Source organism: Piliocolobus tephrosceles, chromosome 3, assembly GCF_002776525.5.
Source record: "Piliocolobus tephrosceles isolate RC106 chromosome 3, ASM277652v3, whole genome shotgun sequence".
Classification (NCBI taxonomy): domain Eukaryota; kingdom Metazoa; phylum Chordata; class Mammalia; order Primates; family Cercopithecidae; genus Piliocolobus; species Piliocolobus tephrosceles.
The window spans coordinates 109,360,078-109,379,328 of NC_045436.1; the positions used below are offsets into that span (position 1 = coordinate 109,360,078).

Consider the following 19,251-nt stretch of genomic DNA (forward strand, 5'->3'; position numbering starts at 1 on the left):
TGTGTTATTTAAAATTTTATAATTCAGTTTATCATTTCAATAATTTTAAAATGCACTTCTTATCACTTCTCAGCCTTTTGGCTAAGATCAAGTGTAGTATCCATTCTCACCAGTTTAAAAAGGCATTTTTTTTTTTTTTTTTTGCTTATATTGAAAAAGTCCTAAAACAGTATCTTAAGATCTTTTCTGATCTTTTAAATTTATTATAAAACAAGTTTTGAATTTAATTTGGATAATTTTGCCACATTATTTTACTTATCTCTTAAGATAAGTGGTTTTATTTATTTTCGAGGAGGTTTCAAATCTGTATTTTAAAAACTCTAAAAATTGGGTCTTCCCTTAACTCATACACATAAAATAGCTCTTAATAATATTGTAGTCATACCCCACTTGGACAAACTCAGTTGGGATAGTGAATTAGTCATGATGAAAGAAATTATTCTATAGTTTTTAGTTGTTTTCATTCATAGTGTCTATTCCAATAATTTCGTTCATGAAAGAAATTATTCTACAGTTTTGGATTGTTTTCATTCATAGTGTCTCTTCCAAGAATTCATTACCTTCTAATGCATCCATCTATCCATGCGTTCATCCATCTATCTGTCCATCAATTTATTTTTTCATTCATTCATGAAATATGTATTAAGTACCTACTGTGTTCAAGGGAATGTGCAGGTGTCTGAGTGGGTGAGAAGGTATCACAAAAGCAGATAAATCATGAGACCTGCCACTCTGGGAGACAGTAAGAAAAAATGTTAATTTCTGTAAGTAAGGGCTAGATAATGTGCTTTAGCAATTAGCAGATAACAAGGAAAATTTCCCACTTTTAGGGAGATGGAGTGAGTGTTTCAGAAATGCTTTGTCATTGAAGCTGAGCTACTCAATTCTTGTATTTTTGTGGATGAGGGAAGGTGTGTTTTACTCCTTTTAGGAAAACAAGAGTGATTGAAGATATCTGATCTCAGCTCAGAAGGCCTAGAATACGCTAAGCTTTTTCAAGACATTGTTAGCACATCAGTGCCTATTTTTGGTAGATAATATACAGAAGTTATTAAATACTTACTAAAATGACAAAAAGTATAGGAAGTTATCTGCCTTCAAAGCCCATGTTCTTTCCTCTGCTTCCTACTGAAGAAAGCTTAGTTAACAATACTGCCATGTTTTCCAAGAAGTGTTTATTGCTATCTTTACTCTTTGTTCATTTTTTCTTTTGTTTAATATTACTTTCAGAGGCAAAATCAGTAAAGGCTTGGAGGATTTAAAACGTGTTAGTCCAGTAGGAGAGACATATATCCATGAAGGACTAAAGCTAGTAAGTTCTTTTACATTTGTAAGTATGGGAGAGAATGCTTTCTTATTCTGTGGTGAAATATAACCCTCTAGCAAAGCTCAATAACCTCATTACATATTTATCTTAAAGTTTTTAAAGTGCTTTTAGTTGTTCTAGAGATAAGACAAGTAGAAAAAATTATTTACTCTGGTGATGAGAAAAATTAAGATGGCATTTTGCCTTTTAAGGAAGTTTCCATTTCCCTTGTGCCCTTGTGGTTATATTAAGATTAAGCAGTCACAGTTAAAAATCTATATAATTTAAACACCCAATAGTAACTACTCCGTAATGTGAATATATGCATATTTCAAATAAAATAGTTAACACAAATTACCCTGTTTTAAAAGCTAGCCAGTAATATTTTGATTTTGTCAGACTTACAAATTCAGCTTGATGGAACATGCTGGTTAAAAGTTAAAATTAAATTGTGAGTTGGATAATTATTCTTCATTTTCAGGCGAATGAACAAATTCAGAAAGCAGGAGGCTTGAAAACCTCCAGTATCATAATTGCTCTGACAGATGGCAAGTTGGACGGTCTGGTGCCATCATATGCAGAGAAAGAGGTGAGTATTGAACTGAGACTGTTCTCTACACCCCGCTGTACATTGCTGTGTGTCTCAGAATGTATAGCTTGATATTTGAATAATTCACTTTCTCCCTTTCCCCTCTCTTTTTTTCTCTCTCTTTCCTTCCTCGATCTCCATAGGCAAAGATATCCAGGTCACTTGGGGCTAGTGTTTATTGTGTTGGTGTCCTTGATTTTGAACAAGCTCAGGTGAGTTACAAGAGATCTGCAAACTTTAATCTAAACCACATAATTGTCTTAAGGATAGTTTAACAATTCTTTTCACTGATGACATTGTGACACTGGTCGATTGTTAAAAGATTTTTTTATAGAAGTGGCTGTAGGTTTTGAGTTCTACCTTAATAATGTAAGAATTTTAATAGGTTTTGTTACTGAAAATGAAACTTTAAATCTCTCAATTGTTTGGTTTGGTAAACTAATATAAACATTTGGCTTGAAATGATACACATATTTCTTTTTAATTCAACTGATGAAATGTTATTATATATATAATATATAGTCATTCTAATGTTAGAATTTCTATTTTATTTAAAATTTGACTCTCAGGTATGCGGGAATTTCAGAAGTCCATCTAATGGAAGTCTGATCATGTTTCTTACAAAACCATTTTTTTCCATGAGATTTGAGGGTTTATATATTTGAAAATGTTTCACTCACGAAGTTATTTTACATTTAAATTTTTTCATGAGCATGGCTTAGACTCCTGAATCTTATGCTGTTGACAGCTATTAGAGTTCTGTACTGTTGTGAAATTGCACTTGGGGTCAACTTAAAGGTAGTCTGACTGATCTCAATTCATTTTGTGGTAATATATTTAGAATAACACTAGTATCATCACCTTCGATTCCTGGCCTTGAACACAGATCACACTGGTAAATTAATCCTATGGAGTAATTTTTCAGATGAACATAACTGAAATGTAATAAAGCTTATAAATTGTTGTATGTATCAGCCATTCCTTAATCAAGTCTTCCTCTTCTTTCTAAAGCTTGAGAGAATTGCTGATTCCAAGGAGCAAGTTTTCCCTGTCAAAGGTGGATTTCAGGCTCTTAAAGGAATAATTAATTCTGTGAGTATTTCCCTGGGAGCAGGAAGGGCTCATAATTTTGTATATATTTTTAAACTATAAGAAGTAATCTTAATATCCAGTGCAGGTGGTCATTATCTAGAGGAAAGAGGTTAAGAAAGAGATTTGTTTAGTATTGCAAACAGTGTAATTCTAAAGATCTGAATTTTGTTTGTAACTGACATTTGGTATTAATTCTTGCATGTTGGGCTCTGTGAGACTGGGTTTGTGGTTTCAAGTTTAAGATTTTGAGTTTCAGACACTTTCACACTTTGATTATGGAGTTAACTGCCTTAATATCCTGAAAGTTTCATAGGTTTTATAGGAGAATTTTAAAATAAAAATTTGGAATGAAATGTGTGATAACTCCCTTCCCCAAATATAGTATCTGTTAACTATATCAGTCAGGCAACTTGAACTAGTGGCTATTTGACTGCATTTGTTGTTCTTTCCATTTAAATGATTAATAGTTTCACTAGAGCACATAATATTTCTGTTTGGAATTCAGTTGTGCTGTCTCTGGTGATCATTAGAATCTGGGCTATCCTAAACAGGGTTTGGGGAAGGAGAGTGATGAAATGCAAAGCAAAACTCCTGGGCTTTCATAGCTGAGGTTTATGTTTCATTTTATTGCCTTTTGCTACAAGCACTAGGAACAGTTGCTATTAAGTATTTATGATATTTTGGTAAACACCATCCTAAAATGGAAGTGAATATATATATTCTCCAAGCCAAAGCATTAAAAAAAAAAATCTTTAGGGGAGAAATATCAGTTTCTTCTAACATTTGGTTCTGGGATTTTAAATTTCTCTTTAGAGATCATGTTTTTTAGAAACACAAAGATTTATTGTGTTTATTGTGTTTGTAAGATTTATTGAATTTGTTTTTAGTAGCATGTAGGCTTTTAAAAAAATTAATGGAGCTTTTCAGATAGAACATAATTTGGTTCCATCACATATCCGTACGTCTAGTGGACAAACCAAATGTAAGTGCAGAATGGAACAGAGATTCAGTTATTTTTGTAGTTTACATATATTGCTGTGTTTAGGTTTTAGTGAAAAATTGCAGTGTAAAAAATAGTAAATAATTTTATAGCTGAATTCAGGATAAGTGAAACGGATACAACTGTGATTTAAGTTTTAAAATACAGGATACAGTACTGACAAAGTAAAAAGGAGGATAATTTCACCCTCTAAATAAAGAAATCAGTGGATTGTATTTTAAATAGAACTTTATTTTGCTCTGGGATTTGTAATGATTTTTATAATTATACTGGGAAGGAGAAAGGACCTCTGTGGGCTATTCCTTTGGAATTTTTTTTTTCATATGTAAAAGGTTTAGCTCAGAATTACCCAGATGATGGATTAGGTTTCCAAAACTCTATCTTTATGGGTAATAACTATAGATTTCCCCTTCAAGGAATTAGTAGCTGAGTTCCAGAAGACATCGTATCATTGTTTTATTATGTTTGTTTGATACACTTAATTCTTCTATATTTATTAGGGAACCTTTAGAATGTCATTTCTAAGTATGGCCATTTTGCCTAAAGTTCTTGATGGACTTTAGCTTCAGTTATGTAGAAAGATTTTGCACGAAATTAGGAAAATTTGCATTATTTTAGCCACAATTTGCCAAGAAAATCTCTTGAGTGTTGTTTGGAGGGAAAATGTGGGTATAGTTTTCATGTCAATACAGTTAAATTTCAGCTATGTGCTCACAAAGGGAAGAGTAAATTATTCTGAGAAAAGTCACCTTTTGGGGAAACCCTGTAGTATCTGGCAGAGTTGGCAGGTAGAAAGAAGGAGCCATTACAGCCAAACCTGGTTTCATTAATGGTTGAGATTTTTATCAATGTGATGACAGTTTGAGATTTTTGCCCACTTTGTAGAAATTAAAGGCAATGTAAGCTTTCATGTGTATCTTCAAGGGCAAAGATTGCTCCATCCCTCATAGTATACAAAAACTATAATTTTGCCTTAAATTTGAATTGTACTTTATAATTGCACAGTACCATCTGATTTTTAAAATATACATATTTGATCTTTAAAACCAATATAGTGTTTCTATCACAGGGTTAGGAGAGATAGAAGAGACTATACTCTGTTCTTTATGATTTATCAAGCTAATGGGTGAAATTATACTGTGGAATGTATTTATGTAAAGCTAAGTCAATAGAAGAAATAAAAAATAATTTTTTTCTAGCTAGTTGTTTTTAAAATACATCCAGTCTCATTGTCAGTGCATTAATTTGTTTGAAGTTAATCCTTGAAAAAAATCTACAACATGGTTTTTATTGTTTTGTTTGTTCTCTCTCCCCTCTAAAATCCAATGACCAAGATGGTCTGGTCCCCTTAATGTGTAAGATATCATACATTGTTAAGACATCATTTGTCTAGAATTAATTTCTTAATAGCAAAGATTAAGGAAGTTTTATTTTGGAGCCTTTCTTCATTGTGGTTAAAAATGAAGAAGAAACACTGTAGTAGAGTTCTGTCTTTTACAACTCAAAAATCAAGGGACTGAAAAAGGCCTTTGTTATGAATATCCTGCGTGTTAAAATTTTAATGCCTCCTCTAACATGTATTTGATTCAGAAAATCATTTTAAACATTCTACTTTAATTTTGGGGAAAATGCATTGTTTTAGTATTGTTAGATTTCTATTCAGGCAAACATGGTATGTAACATTTTGGGGGAATATTGATGTAATTTCCAATCTTAGCTAGTTGCATATGAAGGTTTATAATTCAATATCTCAAGTATATGCTGGAAGGAAACATTTCTTCTTTTTCTCCTTTTTTTCTTCAATGAGCTCATTCTTTCATTAGTTTACTTACTGAGCCCTTACTATTCTTAAGGCATTTTGCTAAGGTTAGAAGAAGGGATGTAAACTTAAATAAGACATATTCTCTCTAAAGGGGCTTGAAATTAATGATTATTTGAGGTTTGGAGTGTGGCAGTCCCCTGAAAGATTTACAAAGTGTTGTGGACATTTAGAGGAGGAAAATTTCAGAGAGTCACCCTAGGGGATAAAAAATAATCTTAAAACGCAATTGGTGTTGAATGCCAATGTGACTGTAGTGTAAGGTGACATAAAGACAGGATAGGTTTAGTTATACGAAGTTATGGGAGGCCTTTCATTGTGAAATTTGAACTTGACTCTGACAATTGGGATAGACTTAATCAGAAACAAAGAGCACAGAACTTCAAGAACTATCTGAAGCCTGTAATCCCAGCACTTTGGGAGGCCGAGACGGGCGGATCACGAGGTCAGGAGTTCGAGACCATCCTGGCTAACACGGTGAAACCCCGTCTCTACTAAAAAATACAAAAAGCTAGCTGAGCGAGGTGGCTGGCGCCTGTAGTCCCAGCTACTCGGGAGGCTGAGGCAGGAGAATGGCGCAAACCCGGGAGGCGGAGCTTGCAGTAAGCTGAGATCCGGCCACCGCCCGCCCGGGGGAGAGAAAAAGACACCCCCCCCCTCAAAAAAAAAAAAAAAAAAAAAAAAGAACTATCTGGGCTGAGTAGCTGAGGTGTAGGCTGGAGTGTGGTTCGACTAGGATCATAGAGGGTATGGGGGACAAACATTGACAGGTCCCTGGATCCAGATTATGGAGACTTTCACATACTTGTTTTGAAAATAGGCTCTTATTTCATAAATAAGTAGGAAATTACGGAAGATTAATTTAGAGCATGGGATTTATATAATGGCCATGCAGGTTTAGGAAGAGTACTCTTATAATAATGTACAAGATGATCTGGAAGATGATGATGTGTTATAAGTCTTTTGCCGTTATCCTTGTGAGACACAGTGAAAGGAAGCCCAACATAGTGGAGACAAAATGAAGTTGGGAATAGGAAAACCTGGGTGTGAATTCTAACTCTGTCTCGTCAAGTAACCTGGGGTATGTCCTGTAATGTAATTTCTCTGATTTTTAAAACCCTCAGTCAAATGGGAATAGTGATTTCCATTTCATTGTTTTGTTTTTTAAATTAAATGAGGTAACAATTGAGAATGACCTAAGTCAGAAGGGCTTGGCTTTAAAACATTTGGTAGAAAGCTAGGCATGGCAGGAAACTAACCCGGGGCTAGTGATGGGGCTCCTAATTCTTCTTTAGAGCAGTCCACTGAGAGCGCTGACCCCTAGTCTACTTGAACAAAGTCTTAGGTACAAAAGGACATGGCACTGACATGTAAGAGGATCAAATTTAGCATGTGAGTCATGACAGCAAGGATTTTTAGATAGTGTAGCACACAAAGTCAAGCATGTGGATGTGCTCTGGTACTAAATCCTCAAGCCTTAGGATCAGGACCTAGCCGACAACTTGGAAACAAAATTCAGTATTCCCATGACAAAAGCTATGTAGAATTTCTGGACCCCACATTCAGAGGAGAGACACAATTCCTGTGGTGGGACTTATAGTACTAATTAGAAATTCAGGGAAGAAACTCAGTAGTCTTGAAAGAAACAATGGATCATCATAGTTCCTTAGGGATTATTCTTGGCACTGGGATCCTGTCTTTCGCAATGAAACTAGGTCAAGGATCATGAGGGAAGCACCTAATAACCTCTTTATTCTGGCAAGAATCATGTCAGGAACAGGATGGGGCTAAACCTCCAGGTATAAAATCTTTGACTGTTGTTGAGCTGGGCTCCGAGGGACATGACAAATGTTAGCTGTCAAATGTTAGTTGTTCCTATTAGTATGGGAGTGAAACTGGAAGTAAAACGTTAAATCTGGGAAGCATTAAAATATTAGTAGGACTTGAGAGCTCACTTGCTATAGGGTTCGAGAGAGAGAGAGAGATAGGAGTCAAAAGTAACTTGGGCATTCTGTCTCTGACTAAGATGAATGACTGAGAATAGTTAGAGTGAAAACTGTTTTTACACAGGGGCAATCAGGTTATTGTACAAAATGGAAGAAGGCATGGGGCAGAGGGAGAAGTTGATTTGAGCTTGAAAACAAAAGCCCAGTGGGGGATATCCTTTAGGGAGTTAGAGGCCAGGTGGAATAGAAAGGTTAGAAAACCTTGGGACTGAGTCATTTTGCTTCCTCTTTTTCCTTCTCCCCTCCCATTGTCCACAGACACAAGCACATATATATTCTATTTTCCACTTTTCACTTCAGATTATCTTTAAAAACTTGGAATATTAAATTATTTTTGTGTTCTTGGAAAGGTGATTGCATGGTTTATATTTGAAAATGAAATTTTATTTGAGCTAGTAAAGGTCAGACTGAGATGTGGGTTCTGAGTACCCTGTGGGTTCTAGTTCAATGTTTCATAATGCAGAATGTGGAAGAAAACATTAAAAGTAAAAGAAAACCACAGATTGGTGAATAATATGGAAAGAGTAAAAATCAAAATTTTCTGTGCCTTTCCTCCCCTTTTGTAAAAACAGGACCGTGGGATGTTTGACTATTTGGAATTATTCCCACATTTTTTTTTTTTTTTTGTAAGAATACCTCAGAAAATATTAAGCAGAAAGAGATAAATCAGTTGTGAAGCATGTTTTATAAATAACCTTGGTCCAGAAGAATTCAGAACACTTCATCTTAGGTGATGGTAGTTAATGCCAGAGTTTCTAAGTTTTTAATGGGAAAGTATACAAGCATAAATAGGAAGGGAACGATCATCCATACATTTAAGACATTTAAATAAAACTCAATTAGATAGTTTCGAAAGGGAAAAGTGAAATTTCAAAAAGTAGCTTCATTCATAGTGCTGGAGATATAAGCTTCATTTCACTTTTGGAGTGAAATTTTTTTCTCAGTAATTTCTGTTGTTGTTTATTCTTAGAAAAATATCTAAAAAGAAAAGTGTCTAACACTATATTTTAATGGAATGAGAAGATATTGCAAACACATTTTCTCTTAAGGCAAATCATTTTCATAGAAGAGAGTACTTAATAAATATGCTGATAATACCTTAGCTTAAGTGACTTTAGCACACCCTGCTATGAATGTTGACCACTTAGTTGTGAAAACTTCTATTTGTAAAATCATGGTTTGATGAAAAACCCAAAGTCTGAGCAACTATAAAGATACATTCATAGGAAAAACAAAACTGGTAGGCCTTACTCAAAACTGGAAAACAATTTTCAGGACTCCTGTTAAAAAGGACTGGCCATAATGTAAGAATAATTGTATATCAGATTATTCTAGGCTTCTCCTTGTCCAAGGATCATTAGTGCTGAATGTAGATGAGGTGTTTCATTATAATAACTTTCACATTAATTGTATGAAGGTTGAAACAGTATTGCCCCAACTCCTGTTTTTTTTTTTTTTTTTTTTCACCTATTGCTTAATACAGTGTTGGGTAACTATATTGCTTAATTCATAGCTTAATTCATATTTCTGAATTATAAATAAATACAATCTATGCAAGTTTTAAAAAATATTCTTATATTTTTATAATATGGTTATGGTATATTGGAGCATTAAAAATTAACTTCTGATTCCATATGCATTAGATACATAAATAAAATGAATGAATAAAAATCTATGCAAGTTCTTCAAAAGGTTTTTATATTTTTCTAATGTAGTTATGGTATATTTGAACATTAGATAACTAACCTCTGATTTAATATAAATTTGATTTCATCTTCGTATTTGTGTTTCACTGTATTAAGACTCTTTTGATTTCCCATGACAAGAACTCAGTTAATACTAGTTTAAGGAAAAGAAAAAAAGAATGTTACTGGCCTGTAACTAGGTGGTCCAGAGAGGGAAATTACCTCAGGTACAGCTGGATTCAGGGAATCAATCATGTTGTTACGGTCTTCTGTCTTACTAAGTTTTGCCTATGTTTCTGTTTGCCTCATTCCTTGTTTAGATGAATGGTGGTGAACTGTAATTGCAAAAGGAGGCTTACCTGGTCCTCAGCAAGTACATTGGAAAGTGAGGGGTGTTGTCTCTGCATCAGCATATAGGGTCCCAGATAAGAACTCTAATAGATTCAGTTGAGTCATGAGCTCATTCCTGTACCAGTTCTGTTGGGGGCAAGGGAGAGAAGAAGAAGAAGGTAGTATGATTCACAGCCTCACTAGGACCACATGGAGTGGAAAACAGTTTCCCAAATAGAAAGGGGCATTATTCATAGAAGTGTAGGGGTGCAAAAGTGTCCAGGGTAGGAACAAAAAAAATCAGTAGCGATGACAGCTCGCTATATTCAAATACATTTAAAATATTTTGACATGTATTCTAAGAAGACACCTCATTCCTTCTAAATCCCACTTGAAAATAAACATAGAAAGTTTCCTTTAAATTATTCATTTTGTTAACTGATCTTATTTTGGCCTCTACTGTCCAAAGCTGTATTTGTATTTGCATGAAAATGTTCCCCAATCATATTATTCTTTCCTTTTTTAAAAAAATGTGGTTGGGATTGTAGTTTAAGAAAATCAAATCCACTTTGAATAAATAAGTACAGCTTTATGATAGTTTGTGAGAAAATTAAACTAAACTGATGACATTTGGCTACACAGATAAAATTAAATTCCAAATGTTAATTTCTTAATATTAACCTGTTGGACTATGAAAGGAGATGTCCTATAGAGGCTTACCTGCTCTTAAAAGCAGATTCAATTGAGTGGAAGGAAATTGAAAAAGTGGGGAAAATGGTTAATATTTGTGACCAAATGTACCATTTGGTGTACATTATAATGAGGGAAAATGTATAATTTCTCAATTGTACTTCATTTTCCCCAAATATAATAATTCTCAGTTTATTCAGAAGCGTTTGTTGGGTATTGGGCTGTGTTCAAGACACTTTTCTATGTTTTGTGTTACCAAAATGGATATGGCCCCCAGACTTTTCAGAGCTTACAATTTTTAGGATGTGTGTTTGGAAAATTAATAGAAGAATTAATAAAACATTTTTTTCTATTATTGTTGCATAGGGGAACATTTAATTTGCCATCCTGGATTTCTGAAAAATCAAATGCAATAAATATAGACTTAGACTGCTTGGCAGATATACTTCTTGTCTTAGTAAAACAAGAAAGTGGACAAATAGGGCTAATATAAAATAATGTTTGCATCAGAGTGAAAATTATGCCGCGAACCAATTTCTTTAAATTCTGGAATAGTCCATTTATTATTATTTTATCTTATAAACTCAAGGCATTTTTTATAGGAAGCTTATTTATGTTCTAAACTATAGTATTAATGGATTATTTTGAGTTTGTGGTGACCAAAGACAACAGCAACAACAACAAAACCAAAAAGTAGAGGCAGATAAACTTGTTTCCAATCACAACCTATCCATTTTTGGCACTCTTTTCTATATTGTAATGAAAGAACAAGACTACTAATATGATTTATTTTAAATATTAGAATTGTGAGATGTGGAAGAAACTAAATTTTTAAAAAAGATTTATTATATGGGAGTATGTTCATTGACAGTGTAATCAGAACTATCCATCTGTTTTGTTTGGAGCTTAAGAGTAAAAGACGATGATTATGATTTACCTTCCTCCACAGATCTCTTAGGGTAAAAGTTTGCTTAGAAATTTGTCATGTGTGCTTTTATTACTTGCTTACTTGCAAGGCAGAAGATAATCCATATTTAGAAACTGGTCAGAGTGGTGTGTGCTGTACTGAACAACTGATATTTTGAAGCTCTAAGCATTTTTAAGGAATGAACTCAACCAAAACATGTGATTATAAAATAGCAATTGTTCTTAGTTGAAGCATTACCTCTTAGAGAAAAACATATTTGCCTGGGATGTTTGAAAGCCATAGAAAAAAATAAAAATCACACATCTGAATATTAAAAGATAAAAAGGAAACAAGACAAAAGGATGAGAAACACCTTTCCAGTTGTTTTTGCTACTTATTTTATGCAATTGGATGTCTAATTACAAAAGTTTCATTTTGTTGGTACTTTAAAACTAATACTTTTCATATATTTTTCCCTGATTTAAACTTGAAATCTCTTGTATTGGGGATGCATCCTGTAGTGTTTAAAGCTGCTCAATGAGTCAGAAAAATAAAACGTTGCTTTTTTAGACTTTATTACCCTTAGCAATATTTTCTGACATGCTGTGGGTCATGGAAATTGGCAGTTTCTGTCTGTTAAGGCCACACCTAGAACACTTGTAAATTATCTGTGAGGATCGGTTGCCAATGATGTTACAGATCTAAAATCAGTGTCAAAAAATCATTGCCGAGATGAATATTTAGAAGTTTTAATAGATTTGTAAAAATTTTGGAGAAGTTTAGGTAGCATATGTGAATGTATATATAAAGAAATAATCTATTTTGGGGAGGAAAAAGCCTTACTATTTAGAGTTGATCTTAAAAAAAGTTACTACAGAGGAAATTAGTTAATGGGATTTAATACCCTTTTTCTCATTTTATATATTCTACCTAAAATAAGACTTAAAAAAAAAAAAGATAACACATATCTTAAGTTTGTTTCTTATCATGTTGTTTTTGTTTTCATTATTTTTGCATCTGGTCCGATATGCCTTATAGGTACTATTAATTGCCAAAATTTGAATTTATCCAAATAATAATTTTTCATTTTGCATAACTGAAAATGTGATTTGATTAATTCAAATAGCTTCTCAGTAAGCTCTGTATCTTTTTACATGCACAATTCTTAGTGTTATATGCCCTGTTTTTTATCTTATAGCATAATGGCCATGCGTCTTATTAAAAAGTTTTGCATTTACTTTTTAATTAAATAGAATAAACATTCATTGAGCAGCTGCTATTCATAAGATATTGTGCTATATACTTTTTATATTATATTGAATTTTGAATATGTAGTATTATTCATTTTAAAAGTTTTTATTTCATTCTTCTGGAATGGGCTGCATTCTGTTTTCCAGATATAGTATCCTTCCTGTTGCCACTTAGAAATTAGAAAAAAACATATGGATTTTTAAAATATGTCTAGGCTTATGTTAATTGTCAGAAGTGTTTTTGTTTTGGTGAAGCTGGATGGTTGATCTTCAAGTCCTAAGGTCTAGCTCCTAGATTTTTCTCTCAAATTCAACATAAACTTCAAAGACAACATAGGTCCTAAATAATATTTTGATTTTATCTTCCCATCTTAATTTATTGCATGATAAATTATTATCTTGGATCGACACCAATAACAACTCTCCACAAATCCTGTATTTAAATACCAGAAGAAAAGGCCATAGCTATATCCATTGTGTATGTTTTTCAGGCCGTGGTATTGCTTTTATTACTTCTTATATGTCCTACATTTGTTATTATAGCATGTGTCTATTATGTAAACATATTCAGGAACTTACAAGATCTCAATCAAGGTTATGATTCCACATGAATCCTCTAAGAAAGAAGTAATTAAGTCAAGGTTCTCACAAAACTCATGCCTTCTGATGATTTCTGGTTAGTTTTGCTATGGATGTTTCCTTGATAATACTAGCAGTTTGTCTTTACCATCAGTTATTATTCAGTAGTTATAAAAACTTGATTGTAACCATATAGACAAGCAAGATAAGAAAATTCTTTGTAACCAGTTGGATTCTTGGCGTATTTGTCCCTCTGACTCAGCATTGGTTCTCAACCCCCAGCAAACCTTGCCAATTCTGATTCTAGAGTGAATTTCTGCTTCTTGTCACGTAGAAAGGAGATTTGGCCTATGGTGAAACCATGCAACCTGACTGTATTACACTAGATATAGACTTGATGCAAATTAATTTGGGACATTTCTAGAGTGTCCAGGCTTAAACACTGTTCTGATGCTTCATTCAAGTTGGGCTTCAGAGAAGAGACAACAGTAGAATCTACTTTCATCTGCTGCCAAATGTCTATAATCTCAAGGAGGCCAGCAGGCAGGGCAGTCACAGCTGACTCTTAAGGCTGGATCTGGACTTGCTGCTAACTGAAAATGAACCCAGAGGGATACATAAGCAACTTTATCTTATCCTACACTTCTCCCTTGCCAAACAGAAAAATGCCATGAAATTAGTTAGCAGTGTTCACCGAACTATTGAGAGTATTTTGCTTATGTGAATTGTAAAAGTAATGCATCAAAATTTTATATGATCAGTTAGAAGCAACAGAAAATGTCATTATAATTTATAACGAGTTAATGTTATTCTTCCATCAGCAGTTTTATCCCAAAAACTCTGCAAAGGGAAAATACTTGGGTTTTGAGTTTCTCATGTTAATATATGACAGACTTTTTACCATACATTTTAAAGGAGGCATTCAAGACACATACATCTTAAATAGGAGAGAAGGTTTCAATGAGAAAGGATAGTGACTATTATTGCAGAGATCAAATATTTAAAACTATCTTTAGGCATTTAATTCACGGGCACAATAGGTTGGAATGCAGACTTTTTATACCAAATATCAGAATTTAGAACTCAATATGTTTTTAAAAATTTTGCATTTGTATAAATTTTGGGGGTACAAGTGTAATTTTGTTACATGAATATTTTGCTTCAGGTTGAAGTCAGAGCTTTTAATATGGAATAAGATACATTGTACCCACTAAGTAATTTTTCACCCTTCACTCCCCTCTCTCCCCCATGCTTGTTAACTCTTTTCTATTGTATATTTTCAGCAGACTAAAAGCACAAGTCTTACAAATAGTATTGTGTATACCAATAGCTGTTTTGCCTAGACGGATTCCTCCTGGAAGTTCATACCTTTATCTTCTGCCTAACCTGTGCCCTATGAGAACAACCATAGGTTAAAAAGGTTTCAGATACCCCCTGATTCACAAATATAAGAGGGAAAGAAACTAAGAAAGGAACAACAGAGAAACTGGTCTTATAGGTAGACCTGTTTTTCCAATGTTGGGATCCCGTTTTAGAAGATTTTCCCTCATGCTGCTCATATTTCTTGCTTTAAAATTGTTAGACTGCCTGAATTTCCATGCACAGTAATTTTTCATAGCTTAACAAATATCATTTTGAGTTTACAATATTAATTCACATATTCACATTCAATAAAAAGTATGAATGAGTTCATGAGATAAGAATAGGTACATTGAAATGGAGTATTTTGGGAGATAAAGGAAGCCTATAGAGAGAGCATATTTATAAAAGAAGTTACTGTGTGTGTCTAACAACCTAGGTGAGACAGTGAGGGGGAGAGGACCAAGGACTAACATTCCATATGAAAAATTTACCCAATGTCTGCTCCATGTCCAGAAAAAGTATAGAGAAAGAAAGAAAAACACCCCCAAACTTTGGCCTCACATTTCTGAATGTCTTTTCTGTTCCCAATTCAGGCGAATTCTAAAATTTTAGAACTATGAAACCTAGATGTCATTCACATAGTTAGTGAAGAAAATGTGTTCTAATATCAAATAACAAATTTAATTTTTATAAGTAGAGTTTTGCAGTTTTCTAAGTGCTCGTTGCCTTCCCAAACCAGAGTTAGGGCTTGTGGTAGCTTGTTGTTCTAGTATGACTTCTATTGTCTTTTAGGTTCTGAATGATGCTGAGAAGTAAAAACTACGTGTTTTTATCTGTGCAAAACAAATTTGAGGTAGAAAGCATTAATACAGTAAGACAAGAAAGAAACATAATAATAAGAGAGAGGGCCCTAAGTATTTGGCTATCCTAAAAGTTACAAATTCATAGAATGATTAAACATTTTAATTTATCCAAAGTCAATGGCATTAGGAATTTCAAAACAAACATACTTTCTATTACAAAGATGCATGCTTATGTTAGCACTATTCACAATAGCAAAGGCGTGGAATCAACCCAATTGTCCATCAATGGTAGACTGGATTAAGAGAATGTGGTACATATATACTGTGGAATACGCTGCAGCCATAAAAAGGAAAGAGATCATGTCCTTTGCAAGGACATGGATAGAGGTGGAAGCCATTATCCTCAGCAAACTAGTGCAGGAACATAAAACCAAACACTGCACGTTCTCACTTATAAATGGGAGCTGAACAATGAGAACACATGGACACAGGATGGGGAACAAGACACACTGGGGCCTGTTGGGAGTGGGGTGGGGAGAGGGAGAGTATTAGGAAAAATAGCGAATGCATGCTGGGCTTAATACCTAGGTGACAGATTGATGGGTGCAGCAAACCACCATGGCACATGTTGACCTATGTAACATGTTGACCTGCACATGTACCCCAGAACTTAAAAACAAATTTAAAAAAATTTGAGAAAAAAGGAAAAAAAAAAAAACCCAACAAATAAAAGTGAAAGCTTAATGATATACTTTTGAGGATAAGGAATAAGCCAGATTTTAGATTATTTTTGGTAGCATTACAGGAGTCCAGGCAAAACAGGCAGATACATTTCACTAGTTTGTTAAGAGTTAGATTTTGTAATGGTTAGATGATCCATCACAAACCTGGAGGATGGTGGAAGGCGCTGGCTAGAAGAATGGGATTTGGACTCAATCAAAACTGGGGACAACATAGTTAAGAGCTAATTGTTCTAGGGCAGTTAAAAAAATCTTTCTAAGCCCTAGTTTCCTCATCTATAAAACATGGATAAAATATTTATTTATTAGACTTATGAGGATTAACTGAAAAAATTCATAAAAAGCACTTAGCATTGTTGCTGGAACATAAGTGTCCAACGAATGGTTAACGATTATCATGTTTGAAATTCTTTTGAATTTTGGACTATTGATATTTGTACTTAATTAAGAAAATTTGACTTTTTGTCATCTATGTTAATGTTTGAGGACTTAAAACTAGGGATTAGGTAATAAGGTATTTTTTTTATTTGTAAATACTCCTTAATACTAATATTACTTTTTGAGTGAACAGATGCTTTGATAGTATACTTTTTCATGGTGATATCAAGTTCTTTGCCAATATGTATGTGTATGTGTCTGTGCATGGGCATATATCCCGCAAAATATCAAATGATGGAATTTAGCATTTAGTGTGTGCATGACATAAACTACCCTAGTTTTATTAAGCACTTGGTTTATCTTTAAATTTGACCTATTGGTCTATGGTGTTGTTGGCTCTCTCTAACATCAACTAAGGCTATGTTTAGTGGAAACTATTTTCTTTTACCATTGAAACATAATAAAGACAGATGACAGCATATATTAGAGGAAAAGTCCTTACAATTTTCTCTGTTGTACATATGATGGAGATGCAAAGTATTAAAGATAATTTGTCATTTATTGTGGATGGGACACCTGATCCAATGTTCAGTCAGTCAGTAATATTATTTAATTTGGCAAAAATCAACTAGAGTGTTTAGAACGTTTCTCCTCTTTGTCAGTTGTTTAGAGATGACAGTTTTAATATAATAGACTCATTTTGGTTTATGCTATTTTTTGTTTCCTTTCAATTTTTATTTTAGATTCAGGAGGTACGTGTTAGGTCGTGCAGGTTTGTTATCTAGGTGTATTGCATGATACTGAGGTTTTGGGTACAGTTGATCCCATCACCCAGGTACTGAATATAGTACCCAATAGCTAGTTTTTCAGCCCTCATCTCCCTTCCTTCCTCCTCCATCTAGTTTTCCCCAATGTCTACTATTCCCATCTTTATGTCCATGAGTACCCAATGTTTAGCTCCCACTTATAAGTGAGAAAATGCAGTCTTTGGTTTTATTTTATTGCATTAATTCACTTAGGATAGTGGTCTCCAGCTGCATTCATGTTGCCTCAAAAGACTTGATTTCATCCTTTTTTATGGCTGTGTTTTATTCCATGGTATGTATGTGCCACATTTTCTTCATCCAGCCCACTGTTGAAGGGCACCTAGGTTGATTCCATGGCTTTGGTACTGTGAACAGTGCTGTGATGAACACGCGAGTGCTTTTTGATGGAAGAATTTATTTTCTTTTGGATATGTATCCTGTAATGGGATTGCTGGGTCAAATGACAGTTCTAGGTTCTTTGAGAACTCTCCAAACTGCTTTCCACAGTGGCTAAACTAATATTACCACTAGCAGTGTGTAAACATTCCTTTTTTTCCACAACCTCACCAGCATTTGTTGTTTTTTTGACTTTTTAATAGTAGCCATTCTGATTGGTGTGAGATGGTATCTCATTGTGGTTTTAATTTGCACTTCTCTAATGATTAGCAACGTTGTGCATTTTTTTGTATGTTTGTTGGCCACTTGTATGTCTTCTTTTGAGAAGTGTCTGTTCCACTCATTTTCATATCTTGAACATTTCAACTTGTATAATTACTTGGTGGGAATAGACTATTAACTTTTGTTTTTGTAAAACTGTTCAAAAAATTCATGGTGTAAACTATTTGCAGTCACACATCAAATTATTTTGATTTCTAGTTATTGCTTTCTTAATATTGGAACATGGTAAACTCTAGATGGAAAAAGACAAATTTAGAACAAATTTTACTTTCTAAAAAGGCATAAATTCTCTTCTTACTCTTCTCCCTCCTCTCTATTTTTCATTTGGAAATGATTTTGGTGAAATTTGTTTCAAATTATAGATTTCTGGATTTCCAGCATTCATAATTTATGGAAGAACTAGATGCTTTATCACATAAATTAACTTTATCCTGGCTCATCTGTGTCCTAATATGATAGTTGCTTTGTTAATAAGATATTTTTAATATCCTCATTAATTTTTGTGTTCAATGTTTATTCCGTAAGCACTTATTGGTTGTACTGAAGGCACAAAACAAAGTGTAAGGCCCTGAATGTGCTGTGTAGTATAATGCAATCTCATTACTTTCCTCAAAAAGTTTGTTTTCTAGTAGAAGAGGTGAGTTATGCACTCAAATAATATAATTTAAGGTCCAAAGAGATTTTCAAAAAATAAAACAAACTTTAGAGCGGAGCACATGCCATGGAAATTCAATTAGGTAACATTAGATTGTGACACCAATGTTATACTTGTGCTCTGACTACTTGCTTTTCAATGAATGTGTTACCCGGGTCACTTTTCATTCAATTATATTATTTTTAGAAAAACTTATTTGATTAAAAGAATTAATTATGAATATTAAATTAATGTAAATGTATTGTTATTAACAAATATATGCTATACTATTTACTGCAGGATATATCTAACATTAGCTATCCTTAATCTCTGCTTAATTTAACTTGATTTCTTTAAACTCAGACTTTAATGGAACATAAATTGCTGAATCATCCTGAACCTCTTCTTTAAAATTAAAATACCTTATAGGGGATACACAGGGCCTAGTTCCAAAGATGTAGATCATCAATAGTCCTTGAGAGTTTTTGTTCTTCAGTCTTAAGGAGATCTCCTTAGGAGAATTGCTCGTTTGACCTTGCTTTCGGAACTCTCATTTATTTAGAAATGTTTTGATGAATTGGATCAAATTAAAAGACC

At 33.6% G+C, this 19,251-nt stretch overlaps 1 protein-coding gene and 1 pseudogene across 4 annotated transcripts in view; both read left to right on the forward strand.

Annotated features, from left to right (window-relative positions):
* The window catches only part of ANTXR2 (ANTXR cell adhesion molecule 2), a 163,502-nt gene that overhangs the window by 16,147 nt on the left and 128,104 nt on the right, over positions 1 to 19,251 (forward strand). For all 4 annotated transcript variants that reach the window (XM_023222473.2, XM_023222472.2, XM_023222470.2 and 1 more), the window contains exons 4-7: positions 1,231 to 1,312; positions 1,788 to 1,895; positions 2,039 to 2,107; positions 2,907 to 2,987. In XM_023222473.2, coding sequence (XP_023078241.1) covers positions 1,231 to 1,312; positions 1,788 to 1,895; positions 2,039 to 2,107; positions 2,907 to 2,987 — 340 coding nt within the window. The remainder of the gene's footprint in view (positions 1 to 1,230; positions 1,313 to 1,787; positions 1,896 to 2,038; positions 2,108 to 2,906; positions 2,988 to 19,251) is intronic.
* Positions 62 to 164, forward strand: LOC111549413 (annotated as a pseudogene).